The following is a 15766-nucleotide window of genomic DNA, read 5'->3' on the forward strand; positions in this document are numbered from 1 at the left end:
TCTCAGCAGGTCCTTCTACCAGAGTATGAAAGTAATCCAGGTATTCGAAGGTGTGAAATGGAATGACTCCATCTTTCAGTGGTTCAGATGGATGTTAAGGTCATGGCCACGGTTAGCTGGCCCAGGAGTGTGTCCTCCATCCTATATACATTCAGGCTATGTGACAGAGCTCGGCTGAAATCCAGGAGTCCATGGACTCCAGAGCTAGCTTTCTATTAAGGAAAAGCTTACAAGAAACTGGACCAGGATAAAGCAAAGATCAAGGGACAGAAAGAAAGCTTGAATTACATGATTGCAATAGTCTGCGAAATCAGCTTCTCTTTGGAGCTGAAAATGCCTCAAGTTTCTTCCTGAGAGGCGTGAGCAATTGCATGAATAGTATATTCTCTGACAATTTCCAACATGGTTCCATTTAAGGTTATGTGACAAGTCAGTATGATAAGGTGGTGTGTGTTTGGGTATTTTATGCCTGTGTGTAACACTGTCACTTGGCTTTGCAAAACCAAAAATTCCCTGCATGTCCATGGGAGAGGATAATTCAGCATGTGGCAGGCCAAGTAAAATGCCATCCCTTATTTTCTATCCTTGCTTCATTCTTTCTCCCACACTTTAATTCACTAAGTTGTAAGTGTCTGAAATCATTCTCGGTGAATAACGCTGGACCACTCGGAAAGTTTGCGGCTGAGAGCTGGACCCTCGTCATCACCAAGCACTTTGTCACTGAGACAGAGTAACCCATGGTTACTGAGCTCAGATCAGTTAAGGGGCAGAGAGCCTCCCCTCCTCACTGCTCTATAAAAGAGACCCAGCAAAGGGACCCTACCAGCTCCTAGCTCTCAGCCTGCGGGAGCGCGTGGGAAGCAAAGCCCAGACCTGCGGAGCAGAAAGCTCCAGCTGCAGAGGCAAGGCCGGCATGGCTCCCACTTTCAAACTTCAGTGTCACTTCATTCTGATCTGCCTGCTGGCTCTAAGAGGGGAGAGCCGGTACCTGGAGGTGAGCGATTTCCCAGTTGACCCCATCACACCTTCCTGTGGTGAGTGTCCAGCCTTGGGGGGTGGGCAGGCTGCCTCTGCTCTCAGACATGTTGTGGTTAGCTCTTTCTTCCGCATTTACTGTGCCCCCTCTCTCCTCTGGTTTCCCCTGGGTCTTCCTTCCTGCCTCTTCCTCCTTCCCTCTGGTCCCTGGGCATACCCTGGTCTGATGGGAAAGGTCTGAACCTTCCCGTCTTCTCCGGACCCGGGAGACATTGACCCGGTCACTTTATTCTCTTTGCCGCGGGGCAGGGAGGGTGCCTTGCTTCTGGTCCCCTTTCCCCCTCCTTGAACTTTTGCGGACTGACCTATTTTCCTGGCCAGCTGCGGGAAGCTGTGGACCACGACCCTTTCCTACTCTTAAGCGCCAACCTGAAGCGGGAGCTGCCGGGGGAGCAGCTGTACCGTCGCGCTATGCGTGAGTCGGGGCTGCCTGGCTGGCGTCCGTCCGCGGGCAGCGGGGAGGTGGGGATTGTTGAGGACCGCGGGGGGCGCAATTCCCATCGCTAAGGGTCAGTCCGAGGAGGCGCACTGGGGCGAGATGGGGTGACGCACCCGGAGCACGGGAGCGGGGCGCAGCCGAGGCTGGGAGTCAGGGCGCGAGCGGAGAGGGGCTGCCCCGGGTGCCGCCGCAGTGGCTGCAACCCGGGACCTCCAACCCCGCTGCCCTCCCACCCCCCCAGGGTGCCTGGACATGCTGAGCCTCCAGGGCCAGTTCACCTTCACCGCCGATCGGCCGCAGCTGCACTGCGCCGCCTTCTTCATCGCAGAGCCCGAGGAGTTTATCACCATCCACTACGAACTGGTCTCCATCGACTGTGAGAGCGGGGACTTCCTGAAGGTGAGGCGCCCCCGCCAGGCGCAGCCCCAGCCGCGGGGCAAGGGAGGGGTCATGGCCGGGACGCTGCGCCCTAGCGTGGAGAGCCGGCGACGCTCGTAATTAGATGCTGCGCTGGTGCAGGAGTGGGAGAGGCGCAGTCCGGGACCCCCGCGCAGCGCGAACCTTCGCCCCACTCCCAGAAGGGCGAGTGCCTTGGTCTTGCAGTGGTTTAAATTCATCCCTGTGCGCTCTCGGTCCCCGGCGCTTCCAAAGACTAGAACTCGTGGCGCGAACCACTGTGTTGCAATCTGGAGCAGCTGAAAAGGGGTACAAAGCAACTAGTACGAGCCCTCGGGTCCGCTGAACCCAAGGTCCTGATTAGAAGGCGACCTCACATGTCTGAGATCTGAGCCCGCCTCGCTCCTCCCGGTCCCTCTCTCTGTGGAGCTGTTTCAGGCTCCCAGACGCTGTCTTCAATGCCTGGGTGACCTGATTTTGGAGCAGAAGGGCACTGGCTGCAGGGAAGGTTGCTGAGCAGGAATCTAGTCTGAGGCAGGTGGGAGGCGTGGATAAGTCCCCCAGCCTCACAACATCCCCACTCCCAGTTCTCCATGAGTCTAACGGGTCAGCTTGGGATGGCTGCTGGACTTCTCCAGTTCAGTTAAAATGAATATGATTAAAATCCCAAAGTAGAATTATTTTGGAACCTGTCAGTCGCAATAGAAGAGGAGTGATCTGGTGAAATGATCTGTAGCTGGTAATTTTACTAACGTGAACTAGGTTGGACTCATTAAATTGGAGACCTGTGGTGATTTTAAGAGTAAAGTCAATAATAGACTCTGACCTTTTGTCCAGCCAACTACAAACTTCAACAAGTGAAGGAAAAAATTCCGAACTTGCATACCAGCCATTATCGTCTAAGTGTTAAAGTAGCTCTTGATATTTTAATATGTGATAAGAGTAAAAAAATGAGGAAAATGGGTGTGTATAACCATCCACAGGGAGGTAAAGTTGCTGCTCCAGTTTTTCCTCTTGCTATTTTTGAGAAATTTTGTTCATATTTTAATGAGGAAAGAGAAAAACTGAAACCCAAATTATGTTCCTGTGGAATTCTTCTGAAAGTAGGATGTGTGGAAAATATGACCAACACAAAAATGTATACCGTCTGTAGTTTCACTTACCAAGGTGGCTGAAATGATAAAGTATAAGAAAGTTTATTTACTTTGGAAATGTTAGAGTTTATAAAGGGGAAAAAGGCAATAATTAAATAATAATGCGACTTGCAAACAACCCTCACAGTCAAAATATATACAAATAGAAAGCACGTGTGCAGGGGGGTGTAGGCTGTCTATTCCTCACTTATGACCGGAGACCCATGGCTGGATAACCTTTTCCCCCTTTTCAACACACCTATGACTTCAGGAGTTGATGAAAGTGATCATCTTTGTCTGTATTTTTTGTTGGAAGGTATTTGATGGTTGGATTCTCAAGGGGGAGAAGTTCCCCAGTTCCCAGGATCACCCTCTCCCCATGAGTGAGCGGTACATAGATTTCTGTGAGAGTGGTCTTAGCAGAAGGAGCATCAGATCCTCCCAGAACGTGGCCATGATCTTCTTCCGGGTCCATGAACCAGGAAATGGGTTCACATTAACCATAAAGACAGATCCTAACCTCTTTCGTAAGTGGACTTCATGTCTTCTTAGTTGGAAGGCAGGACTTGGGGGGAGAGAGTGTCAGTTCTGCTTTTCAAGGGTAGCATCATTGCACAGACTTAGACGTTTGAAGTGAGGAAGGATTTGAATGGAAATTCTTTTGTAATTAGAAATGACCTAAAGGATATTTCCAATTCATTATTATGAAAATCAAATCAGTTTTTAATTTATTTACCAGGCTAGGTAAGATACTAATTTATGGTGGCTAGAATTCTATTTTTTTCTCCAGTCTTATTCTGATCTCCTGAGCTACTGCAATGTATTCAGTGACAAACTTTAATCTCTCCAAGTCATTCCATTGATCTGGATAAGCTTGAGGGATCAGATATGAAGTTGCAGTCTTACAGATATTTAGGTGAAGGCTGAAAGACTACATATCTGGGATGTGTAGACAGATTTCATGCCCTGAGCAGAGGGTTGGACCAGAGGACCTCAACATTGCCTTCTGAGTCTGAACCCATTGCTCTAATTTAGTTCATTTCTGTGGATACACAAATAGATGCTATAAAGCTGAATAGCCCAGGCCTAAAACACATTATCTTAATCAGAATGAGTTCATTCATCTGTTTATTATTTCTTCCCCATTAAGAGGAAAATGTTTATAAAAAATCAGGAAAACATTCATTTTTGGTTGCATACGATAGTGTTACTAACACTTCATGTGGTTGAAGAATGGGGCCTACCTAATCTGCCAAAAAATAATGTACTGACTGATCTCCCAAATTTTGTTTTTAAAAAACAAAAAAAATTTTTTTGAAAGAAGCCCCCCAAAAAGGCTGTTTCTGAGGACTGGAGCAGAATAACACTAGAGGACAACAGGAACTGTTTCTCCTATATCCTGTTTGGTTAGAAATCAGAAACCTTCTAGAGTCATCAAGGAATTTCAGTTCTTTTTGAAATTAAGTGTAATTAAAAATATAAGATGGAAGCAAAAGGTAGTTCTGACATAGTCTGATCAATCAGAAACTTTTGTCCCATAACTGGCCAAAAAAAGTACAAACTCTGATGCTTCTAGTTTCATAGCTAGAAGAATAAATTTATTGTAAGTCTAGTCTTGAGATACAAAACAAAATTTCAGAAAGTCTTGGGAGTAGATAAACATTTAAAATTTACCTATTAGTCAACTTATCACTTAACACCCAGGAAATATTTATCAGACATAAGCCTGCTTTGTATTTTTCTCAGCCTATTTTGTAACTAGTTTAATGTTTCCTCACTTTATTATCTCAAAAGTAGCATATAGCTCCAAGTTCAGTTAATAAAGGTTTCAGACAGACAGGGTTTGAGTTCTGGCCTTACCTTTAAGCCTTGATTCTTCCAGACTCCCAGCTTGAACTTGGACCCTAGTTAATGAACTATTATTCCTAGAGCTTCTACCAGCTAGTATTGTTTGGTTGGTTATTAATTTATGTCTTGTGAGTGTTATAAACAACGTGACCCCCTGAGATTACGATTAGAAGCCCCCTTGCAGTCAGGGCCTCCTGACAATGTCCATACGTCACTGGTGCTTTTTATTCCCCAACTGCTTCCTTTCTCCAAATCACCTTTGTTATAAGTACTCTCTTCAGGGCCACAAGCCCCTAGACCACGAATAGGAGCTTAGAATAAGGATGAGATAAATTTCTATAAAAGCCCAGCATACCAAGCAGTGAAAATGTGATTTTGTTTTTCTACAAAGCCTGCAATGTCATCTCCCAGACCCCAAATGGAAGGTTTACTCTGGTCGTGCCACATAAGCATCGCAACTGCAGCTTCTCCATAATTTATCCTGTGGTGATCAAAATATCTGATCTCACCCTGGGACACTTAAATGGTCTGCAATTAAAGGTGAGTTGCTTATTTGCTTCCCAGTCACTTCCTAAGACCTCAGCTTTATCAGCAAAAGTAACTATACAGGGCAAATGTGGATGAACTGGTGTAGTATGTCCTTCTGTTTGGCAGTTAGATCTCAACACGAGCCTGCCCTCGCTGCTTTAATAAACTCCTCTTCTATTTCCGTTATGCTGCAAGTTGCATACTCAGGTGCCTCTTCTGACTACTTGAATACTTTTCTTGTGATGTTAGAAATGTTTTCAGTTGGCAAAGTTGTGACATATAATTACAATTGAACTCTCTTGTACTTGCCTCTTTTACAAAAATTCTCTCCTAGCAGAACCTAGTGTGAGTCATCTACACAGCTGTTTTTCTGATTATTGGAATTTTCTTTTGACACGAAGGAAGTATCTCATTGACAGACTGTGTTATGAAGGAATGCTAAGCATAGCATAAAATACAAAACTGGATTTTTATATTGCAAAATACAGTAAAGTTCTGAAGCGTTTTTTTTTTCAATTACATTTAATTCCATACATTTTGCAACAAAACATTAGCTGAGACTCCCCATCAACTTTTTCCCCCGTGAACTTCTGTATGGATTTTACAATTAATGCTGAGCTTGACCACATTTATTTGCACTGGTAGCTTGTTTCCTTTGAGTCATCCTCATTTCCTTTTATGTTCTCATATGCCTAGGTTAAGACAGCCCTTGCATTTGCTGGCATCAAAGATAGTCATAGTTCCTCATCAGAAAGATTGCAGTGAAAACCAAATAAATAGGACTAGGGCTGAGAAAAGCAGTAAATCCAATTTCCTTTAAGCCCTAAATTCATAGGCCAGTGCCTATTTTTTAAAGTTGAACCTTAGTGGAAGAATAATCCTTTGATAAAGGCCAGGATAAGTGGATGTCTTTGGTTTAGCCGTATAGGCTTGAAATTTTTTTTTTTTTTTTTTTTTTTTTTGCGGTACGCGGGCCTCTCACTGTTGTGGCCTCTCCCGTTAAGGAGCACAGGCTCCAGACGCGCAGGCTCAGTGGCCACGGCTCACGGGCCCAGCCGCTCCGCGGCATGTGGGATCTTCCTGGACCGGGGCATGAACCCGTGTCCCCTGCATCGGCAGGCGGACTCCCAACCACTGCGCCACCAGGGAAGCCCTAGGCTTGAGATTTTTTGTATGTCATTCTTTTTTTTTTGTTTAAATATTATTTTTTTTATTAGTTTCTGCTTTATAACAAAGTGAATCAGTCATACATATACATCTGTTCCCACATCCCTTCCCTCATGCATCTCCCTCCCTCCTGTATGTCATTCTTGATGTTTAATATAGAAGATGGTAAGTGTGATAGATTGAGAGATCTGCACTTTAGTTATTTTTGGCTATGAGGAGTAATCTTGGTGCTTACCACTTAAAAAATGTGAAGTCTGCAGTGTTCTAGGTATCTATTGCTTTACAAAATATTTTTTGAGTGCTTACCATGTGTAAGGCATTCTTCTAGATGCAGGAAATTAGCAACGAACAAAACAGGCCCTACTCACATGGAACCTGTATTCTAGTGGGATGAGACAGGTGAAAGTATAATGTATTCCAAATAGTGGTGAGTGCCCTACAGCAAATGAAGCAGAGTGGTGGCTGGGGACAAGGGGGTAGAGTGAGGGGCAGGCAGCTACTTGAGATGAGATGGTCAAGAAAGAAATCTTTTGAGAAGGAGACATTTAAAGTGAGATTTCAGTGATAGGTAAGAAGGAGCCAGCAGCCACAGGAAGAGCTGGGGACAGAGCAACAGTAGTGCAGAGGCTCAGAGGCAGGAATGGGCTTGCTGAGTTCTAGAAATGGAAAGAAGGAAAAGTAGAGGGGGAGTGGTATCATACAGCATCAGGCAGACAGGCAGGGCCAAGGGGGTGGAGAGCCCAGCAGGTCATATTAAAGAGTTTGAGTTTATTCTCAGTGGGAAACCACGGAAGGGGTTCAGGCAGGAAAGTGACATAATCCATTTGATTATGCTCAGGTGGGGTGAGAGTGATTGGGAATTGCTGGCCTCATGACCAAAGTAATTGACAAAGTCCACGAAGGGAAGGAGACGATTACCTAAAGGTCATTCTGGCTTCCATGAATGATGATGAATGGGCTGTAGGGGCCAGAGTGGTGCAGCAGTGCACCTAAAAGGCCATTGTCATAGTCTGGGCAACAGATGGGAGTGACTTGGTCCAGGGAGATAGAACCTCAACAAAGAAATCTCGGGGGTCACTGTTGAGGAGCTGAACCCCAGAGGTCCCTACACAACTCAGCTTCTGCCGTTGTTTATAAGAACAGCTGAGAGGTTTGGAAAGAGGAGAGAAAAGTCACTGAACGCCAAAAAGTACGTGCTCCCAACCTCCTTGTTTCTTGGTTTTGTTCCCTTCATTTTAGCTTCCATTTCTTCCCAACTTCTTATTTCCCATTTCTCTCTCCTGAGCCTGCCTTTTCCCCTTCACCTCCTCCTGTGAAATTTGGAACCTATAGAACCAGGTGGAATGTTTAGTCTTAAGACCTGTTCCCCCTGGACACCCTCTACTCAAGGGAAAGGCAATCACATTTTTTTCCCTTTACCTCTAAATGGCTTATTCAACTCTTCATACGAGAAAATGAGCCCTGTACACAGTGGGGCTAACTAACCCTCTATTTCATCATTGATGAAATTACGTGTAAAATACCTAAGCATAGAACCCAGCACAGAGTAGGTGCTTTAAATATATATACCCACACCTGCTTCCTTTCATTAGTCAAAGAGTTGCTGTTGTATTATTTTCTATTGGTTGTTTAGTTCCAGTTGCACTTCAATATCTTCCAAATGTTGGACTGTGTGTGCTTATGTGTGTGTGTTTTACATTCTCTGTTTTATATTTTGGTCCCTATGTAGCATGGTCTATCTGTTTAGCTTCTAAGCACCTTGCCACATTCCGCTAGACCTCTTGACGGCTATGTCTCAATGAAGAAGAGGATCACAGGCAAAACTGGCTGTATAATTTATGGGGGGACAGTACAAAATGAAAATACAGGGGCCTTATTTTAAGATTATTAGGAATTTCAAACTGGTGACAGCAGAGCATTAAGCCAAGCACTAGGCCCTGTAAGCGTGAGCCCTGTGGGCATGGGTGGCATGATCACAAGGCCAGCCCTGATCACGGGAAATGGGCGGCCCAAACTGTGACATTTGGGGCTGAGAGGGGGTCTGCTTTGTTTGCGTGGGAAAGTGAAGCACAGGAATTGCTGTGGATGACACAGTGTGGAAAAGATGAAAGGAAGCAGAAAAAGGGGGTTACAGTGCATCACACAAAGTCTTAAGACTACATACTTATTTTGAGTAGCTTGAAATAAGTTTATTTTAGTTGGAAGGAGAAAGTTGATGGTAACTCTAGCTAATTTGAGCCCCAAATGAGGGGTCTCTTCTTTTTTTTTTAATATTCTTATAACTAGTCTAAATCCTTATCAGTAGAAAGGATAAGAATTGTCTCAATAGCAGAAATAGTCTTTTATAAAAGAAGAGGAGGGCTTCCCTGGTGGCGCAGTGGTTGAGAGTCCGCCTGCTGATGCGGGGGACACGGGTTCGTGCCCTGGTCCGGGAGGATCCCACGTGCCGCGGAGTGACAGGGCCCTTGGGCCATGGCCGCTGAGCCTGCGCGTCCGGAGCCTGTGCTCCGCAACGGGAGAGGCCACAACAGTGAGAGGCCCGTGTACCGCAAAAAAAGAAAAAAAGGAGAAAAAGAGGAAAATAGGTAAGTTGAAGAAAAAATTGATGTGGAAGCCCTATTTATAAAAAGTCTGACTGCATGCATTAAGAAACTCAAATAATTCATTGTGTATGTCCAAATGATTTAAAAAGCAAAGCATTTCCAGATTCAATTTTCATATATTGTATATGGAGTTTACAGATTCCAATTTCATAATTCTAGTCCTTGAGCTTATAAAAAAATGTTTTTTTAAATGCACCTACTTTTTTTTTTTTTTTTTTTTTGCGGTACACGGGCCTCTCACTGTTGTGCCTTCTCCCGTTGCGGAGCACAGGCTCTAGACGCGCAAGCTCAGCAGCCATGGCTCTCCGCGGCACCTGGGATCCTCCTAGACCGGGGCACGAACCCATGTCCCCCTGCATCGGCAGGCGGACTCCCAACCACTGCGCCACCAGGGAAGCCCGCACATACATTTTAAAAAAATGATTAGTCAACCGATTTAGAAAAGCAATTCCTATGATTTTTTTTTTCTTTAAAAATCTTACTTCCGGGCTTCCCTGGTGGCGCAGTGGTTGAGAGTCCGCCTGCCGATGCAGGGAACACGGACGGGTTCGTGCTCCGGTCCGGGAGGATCCCACATGCCGCGGAGCGGCTGGGCCTGTGAGCTATGGCTGCTGAGCCTGCGCGTCCGGATCCTGTGCTCCACAACAGGAGAGGCCACAACAGTGAGACGCCCGCGTACCGGGAAAAAAAAAGTTTTACTTCCCGGAGTTCTGGATGTTAAATTAAATGGCACTGCAGGATGTCTACAGCTGACTGAATTCACCAACTTGCCATTGGTCCAATGGTTTGACTTCCATAATTGGTTTAAATACATCTTCCTCTGCTGCTTTATTCTCTTAGAAGTCCTCAGCAGGTTGTGTGGGAATAGGAGATTTTGTGGAGCTGCTGGGAGGAACTGGACTGGACCCTTCCAAGATGATGCCTTTAGCTGATCTCTGCTATCCTTTTCACGGCCCTGGTAAGATATTTCTTTGATTATTATTTATGTGCCTATTAAGATTGTTTCCTTAAATAAAATGCCTCAAATTTTTTATACATGGGAGGGCAAGTTCCACCAAAAAAACTTCGATTTTGCACATTGAGCAAGTGTCAGGATTTTGCATTTGAGCCTAGACACAGTATCAAGAATGCATGACCACAATATCTGACACTGGGAGAAAAACTTATGAAGTAACAAGGTTGCGTGTTTAAGGTTTGCCCTAGATACGACTATGAAAAAGACAAAGCTTTTTGGTTCTGTGCTCTGTCCACCTTCTTGAAGGTCCCTGCTTTCCTCCTCTCGAGACTAAAGATTTTACTGACTGAAAACCGTAGTTCAAATAGTGGATGTATCGTCAATTAGTAATAGTATAAAAATGAAGTAATATCTAAATAACTTTACCATACATATGTATATGTGTGTGTATTACTCATAGTAAATATTGATACATTAGAAGGTGATGCGCTTTATTAGAAATTCTCAGAACTGCTGAATTTCCCCAACTTCTAGCAGCAAAACCAGCCTCTGAAAGACCACTGCAAAACAGAGGTAAATTCTGAGATCTAAAAGTGGTCACGGGTAATAAAAGATCTGGTTCTCGCCAAACAGAATCAGGTCTTTGTTATAGATCAGTGAAGCTTTTCCATTTGATTATGCTCAGGTGGGGTGAGAAGGGTGGGAATTGCCGACTAGTGACCAAATTAATTAACGAAATCCAAGTGGGGAGGGAGAGGGTTACATAAAACATTTCTGTAAAGGTCACTCCTGTATCTGTACCTCTGATGCAGGAACCAGTGATTATCTTTTAAGAGACAGAAGTCAAACAGAAGAACAGTCTTTCATCCCTTACCATATCCCCCTTCCTCTTTTGTAAGCACACATCACTAACCAACTAAATAATGAAGCTGCAAATCAGACAGCCTTTTGATCAGCTGTTACCAGTTTTAATTAAAGCCAGGTCTGCCAACCAGTATTTTCTCTCTCTGAGCTAATGCTGGGAACTTAATAAACAAAATCTCTCTGAAATAGAATTAATGTACACAGGTAAAGGGAAAAGATTTCTAAAAACCCACTTTGCTAAAAGCTTGGGGGTTAGTTTATGCTAATTTACACTTGAGCCCTGGTTTAAACCAGTGCATCATGGCTTCTCTCCCTTTGTGTGTGCTCTCAGAGGCACTGGATCCTTCCAGGCTGATGGAGAGCACCTGTGAGGAGCTGCCTTTGAGCTGGGTAAAAAGATTAGATTAAGAACTGAAGCACACTCATGCCTTAGAATTTAGATAATTGAAGCCATAGTAATTTTGGTACATGAATTATATGACTTGATTTCAAAGGGTGTGACTAAGGCCAGAAAACCACTTTTGACTGTATTATCTAGATAATTGAAACCAGTCTTAAGATAATGTGAAGGCTTGAATTATCTGACTCACTGGTTCATTTTAGACTTCACTTTTTTCTTTAATTCACTATGTTTTCATGAGCCCCTCTTAAGTCGTTCAGACAATGAAGAACTCTTAGGTATCCTGCCCTTTACAATGGATTGTATTAGGAATTATGTCAAATAATAAATGATATGCGCATTAACTAAAGGAAATAAGGCACATTATATAGATTAAAGTTCAGAGTAAGATCAGAAAAGAATGGCCTTGCAAACAATTTAAAGAAAATTGGGGACTTCCCTGGTGGCGCAGTGGTTAAGAATCCGCCTGCCAATGCAGGGGATGGGTTCGAGCCCTGATCCCGGAAGATCCCACATGCCGCGGAGCAACTAAGCCTGTACACCAAAACTACTGAGCCTGCGCTCTAGAGCCAGGGAACCACAACTACTGAAGCCTGCATGCCTGGAGCTGTGCTCCACAACAAGAGAAGCCACCGCAGTGAGAAGCCTGTGTACTGCAAGGAAGACCCAACACAGCCAAAAATAAATAAAAAACAAATGAATTTATTTTAAAAAATTAAAAAAATTAACTTTGGACTTCCTCATAGAAGCTTAGCCTAGACTCCCTGGTGCTTATATTAAAATAATTATAGGGTTTATATTTATTATGTCTCCAAATTGACTTTTACCTAAATAACTCTATCTGGCTGTTTTACTTCATTTAAACCCAGGTGCATGTTTGTGAAGTACCTGTTATACAAGGTTAATAACATTTCTCAGAATTTAGGCCTTATAGAGACAACGTGGGGAAAAAAAGATTGAGAAAATTAAAACAGCAGAAAAGATTATTGTAGGGCAGATAAATCTTGCCTCAGGAACCAGATTGAGGCTGAAGAAATAAAATAAAAGTAAGTTTTAATAAAAATGCTGAGTTTCACAAAACAGAAACAGGTACAGAGAACAAACAGATGGTTGCCAGAAGGGAGGGGAGTGGGGAATGAAAAGAAAAAAAAAAAGTAACTATGTGAGGTAATGAATGTTGATTAGCTTGATTATGGTGATCATTTCACAATGTATATTTATATAAAACCATCATGTTGTACAACTTAAATATATACAATTTCTGTCAACTATACCTCAATAAAGCTGAAAAAAATTTTTTGAAGAATGCCTTAAACACACACACACAGTTTCAGTATATAACTGCTCAGGCACATCTGTATTAGAAGATACATAAGTGTTGCCAGATGCTTATAAAAATAATGAATAAGATTGGATTTAAGAGAAGTAAGGATATCAAAAGCCATTCCATATAAGAAGTACAGAAAAAAATTAGAGATAAAAAGTACAGGTGAACAATAGAACAAAAATGAGTATACTTAGTGTATGTCTAAACCATGCAAATGATATTTTTGTTTATATGTAAAACAGAATTATTACTGAGGCTCAGAAAATAATAAATAGGTGATATTTTTGGTCTTCATAAATGTCCCGCAATACACTCCATCCTTCAGCCCTGACCACTAAATGCCACTTGCACCCCCAGATATAACCAAAAACTGCCTCTGCAAATTTCCAACCTGTCCCTAGAGGGCAGCACTGCCTCCACTGAGGACACAACTAGAGCAAAGGTGCAGCAGGTCGGATGCTTGCCTTCATCTGCCTTCACCACCAAAGCTTTGCAGGTAGGAGAACGTAAAAAGCCATGGCCGTGGAGCCTGCGCGTCCGGAGCCTGCGCTCTGTAACGGGAGAGTCCACAACAGTGAGAGGCACGTGTAGCGCCAAAAAAAAAAAAAAAAAAAAAAAGCACAAGGAGGTATCTTCTTACCTCTTCGCAGCCAGTTTTGTCTGACTAACAGTGTTCTTGCACATGAGGAGAAAGGCTGAAATTAATTTCACTATTCTACAATTAATTATACAGTTGACCCTTGAACAACAGTGGTTTGAACTGCGGGGGCCCACTTATAGGCGGATTCTTTTCAATAGTAGATACTACAGTACTACACGATCCTAGGTTGGTCGAACCCGAGAATGTGGAACCGTGGATCTGGAGGGCAGACTATAAATTGTATGCAGATTTTCGCCTGTGGGGAGGGTCCTCACCCCTAACGCCCCACGCACCCCACACGTCGTTCAAGGTCAGCTGTACATTATAAGAATGAGAACAAACACGTTTCAGCTGATGGCAGATGCTTGGTTTGAGTACGTGAGAGGAAGCTACATCCCCTTGCTTTCTTCGTGTTTAAATGATCTCGTGGACAGAAATGGTTTGACTGTGTCGTTTCTAACCTGCTGGGAAACTTTTACTTTTTCCATGAATTATAGCCCAGATGAAAATTGGCTGTGACAACACGGTGGTGCGCATGGTCTCCAGTGGAAAACATGTAAATCGTGTGACTTTTGAATACCGCCAGCTGGAACCATACGAACTGGAAAACCCGAATGGAAACAGTATCCAGGAATTCTGTTTGTCTACTCTTTGAATAACCAAGCAATGATTTCCATGCTGCTACCTAAGGGAGTTTTTAATGGCTGTTATATATGATTTTGATGAGCAGCTAGTTAACAACCTTTCATACCAGTCAGTATTCCCAACCTTGAGCACATATCACACACACTAATTTTTGTACCTTGCTTCTTTTTCATTTGTAAGATATAAATGACCACATAGCAGAAAATAAGCCCCGCCCCAACCCCAGTAGAAAACCAGTTTCCAGTAATTCTTTGATATGCTACCAACCTGAACTGGTAAGACAAGTGCAAAGAAATGTGCAATAAAAACTTGTATCTCAAGGGAAAATACTACAAAGAAATAAAAATGTTAGTGTTCGTATCAGTTTTATGACAGAAAACGCATGTCTGTGTGTACCAAAGTAGTTGCATCTATTTATTTTCTGCTTATTATTCTGTTTATAGTAGAGAATAGTTGTAGCTAGTATTATTTATTGATTTGTAACAACTTGTTTTTAACAAACATTTGTAGCATGTAAAACACTTTGCATCCGTAAATCCAAACATGAATAAACATATTCAGAATGTTGGCACCTCAACATCCTGCTTTGTTTTCCTGAGTAGTTCCTTCCCTTATTACCATCAGAAAATAATGTTCTCAGGTGGTACAGCACCAAATGCTGAACTAAATCATTTTAGACTTCTTAGACCTCCAAGAACCCTGGGTCGTTAAGTAGGATTATTTAGGGCAGAAGGTAAAATTGCAGTGTTTGAACAAACAACACTAACCAATTGGTGGTGATAGGGAAGCAGGATGTGGGGATCCCTCTTCCACTGCCCTCCAAGAAAACTGAGAATACATGTCTTTGTCACAGTAAAGAGTGTACTTTTCAACAGGGACAACAAAGGCCTTAAACTCTCATAGACACAATTTGCAGAAACCTGAGTACTTTTTTCGTACTAAAGGCAGTTTACTGTTGACTGAGCTTTGTCCACATTTGGCTTGAGACCAAGCACGTGGTCTGTAAAAGACACCTTGGGGTCAAAAATGAGGTCCTGAGGAACAAAGGAAATACTCCTAAGTGAATAGTCCTCTTTACTTTGAATTAATGGATGGAAGCTGCAAACTGTTCCATAATTAATGGCTTGATTCTGATTCCCCAAACGTATTTAATATAATTTTATAATGGAATGTACTGGAATCCCATACACTGGGCTTGTTAACAAAATCTGAAAACCAAGCAGAAAGAAAAATAGTTGACTGAAAGTGCTAAAAATACCCAGGATTGAGCACAAATTTTGTTTCAGTAGGTATTTTGGAATGAGTGGATACTTCAGCAAATGAATGAATAAATGCCTGAATGCATAGATGGATAAATGGCTGGGATAAAGGCTGGGATGAATGAATAAATGTCTGAACACACGGCTGTATAATTCCTGACTAGTTACATAAGATGCTGGATTTCTTCTTTTATAGAAAATAAATTCTGTGTAGTTGAACCCTTTTATCTTTTTCATAGTCTCTTAGCAACCAAAGAATTAATGCAGTCACATATCACAATCTGAAGTTTCTGGTTCTTAACCCTTATGATCCCCTTATGCTGAGTAGAGAAAATAAGTGGTCTGAGGTCAGGAGGCAAGTGTTTTTACCATGGAAGTTAGGACAACTTGCTTTTGTTCCTAAGGGACATTTTGCAAGCTACTTAGCCTCTCTGCACTAAAAGGGGTGGGACTCTGGTCCCTAAGGTTTCTTCTTCTTCTGCAGTCATTTATTTGTAATATACGAGACTTCAGAGCTTGTTATTGCA

General features: G+C 42.9%; 1 protein-coding gene across 1 annotated transcript; it reads left to right on the top strand.

The window, feature by feature from the left end:
• Positions 1-720: 720 nt before the first annotated feature.
• CRHBP (corticotropin releasing hormone binding protein) lies at positions 721-14557 on the top strand. Its single transcript, XM_081232864.1, has 7 exons — positions 721-994; positions 1357-1450; positions 1716-1873; positions 3320-3530; positions 5243-5391; positions 9990-10107; positions 13833-14557. The coding sequence occupies exons 1-7, from the start codon at positions 914-916 to the stop codon at positions 13988-13990; spliced, it is 969 nt and encodes a 322-aa protein (XP_081088990.1). The 5' UTR covers positions 721-913; the 3' UTR covers positions 13991-14557.
• Positions 14558-15766: the final 1209 nt, after the last annotated feature.

Source organism: Mesoplodon bidens (assembly GCF_964165515.1).
Source record: "Mesoplodon bidens genome assembly, chromosome: 4".
NCBI lineage: Eukaryota > Metazoa > Chordata > Mammalia > Artiodactyla > Ziphiidae > Mesoplodon > Mesoplodon bidens.

Bases quoted from the DNA above. Each gene is read 5' to 3' on its own strand.
- CRHBP (XM_081232864.1), top strand. From the start codon at position 914: ATGGCTCCCACTTTCAAACTTCAGTGTCACTTCATTCTGATCTGCCTG. The intron at 1,874-3,319 runs GTGAGGCGCCCC...TTTTGTTGGAAG, and splicing joins AGAGCGGGGACTTCCTGAAG to GTATTTGATGGTTGGATTCT. The intron at 5,392-9,989 runs GTGAGTTGCTTA...TTATTCTCTTAG, and splicing joins TAAATGGTCTGCAATTAAAG to AAGTCCTCAGCAGGTTGTGT.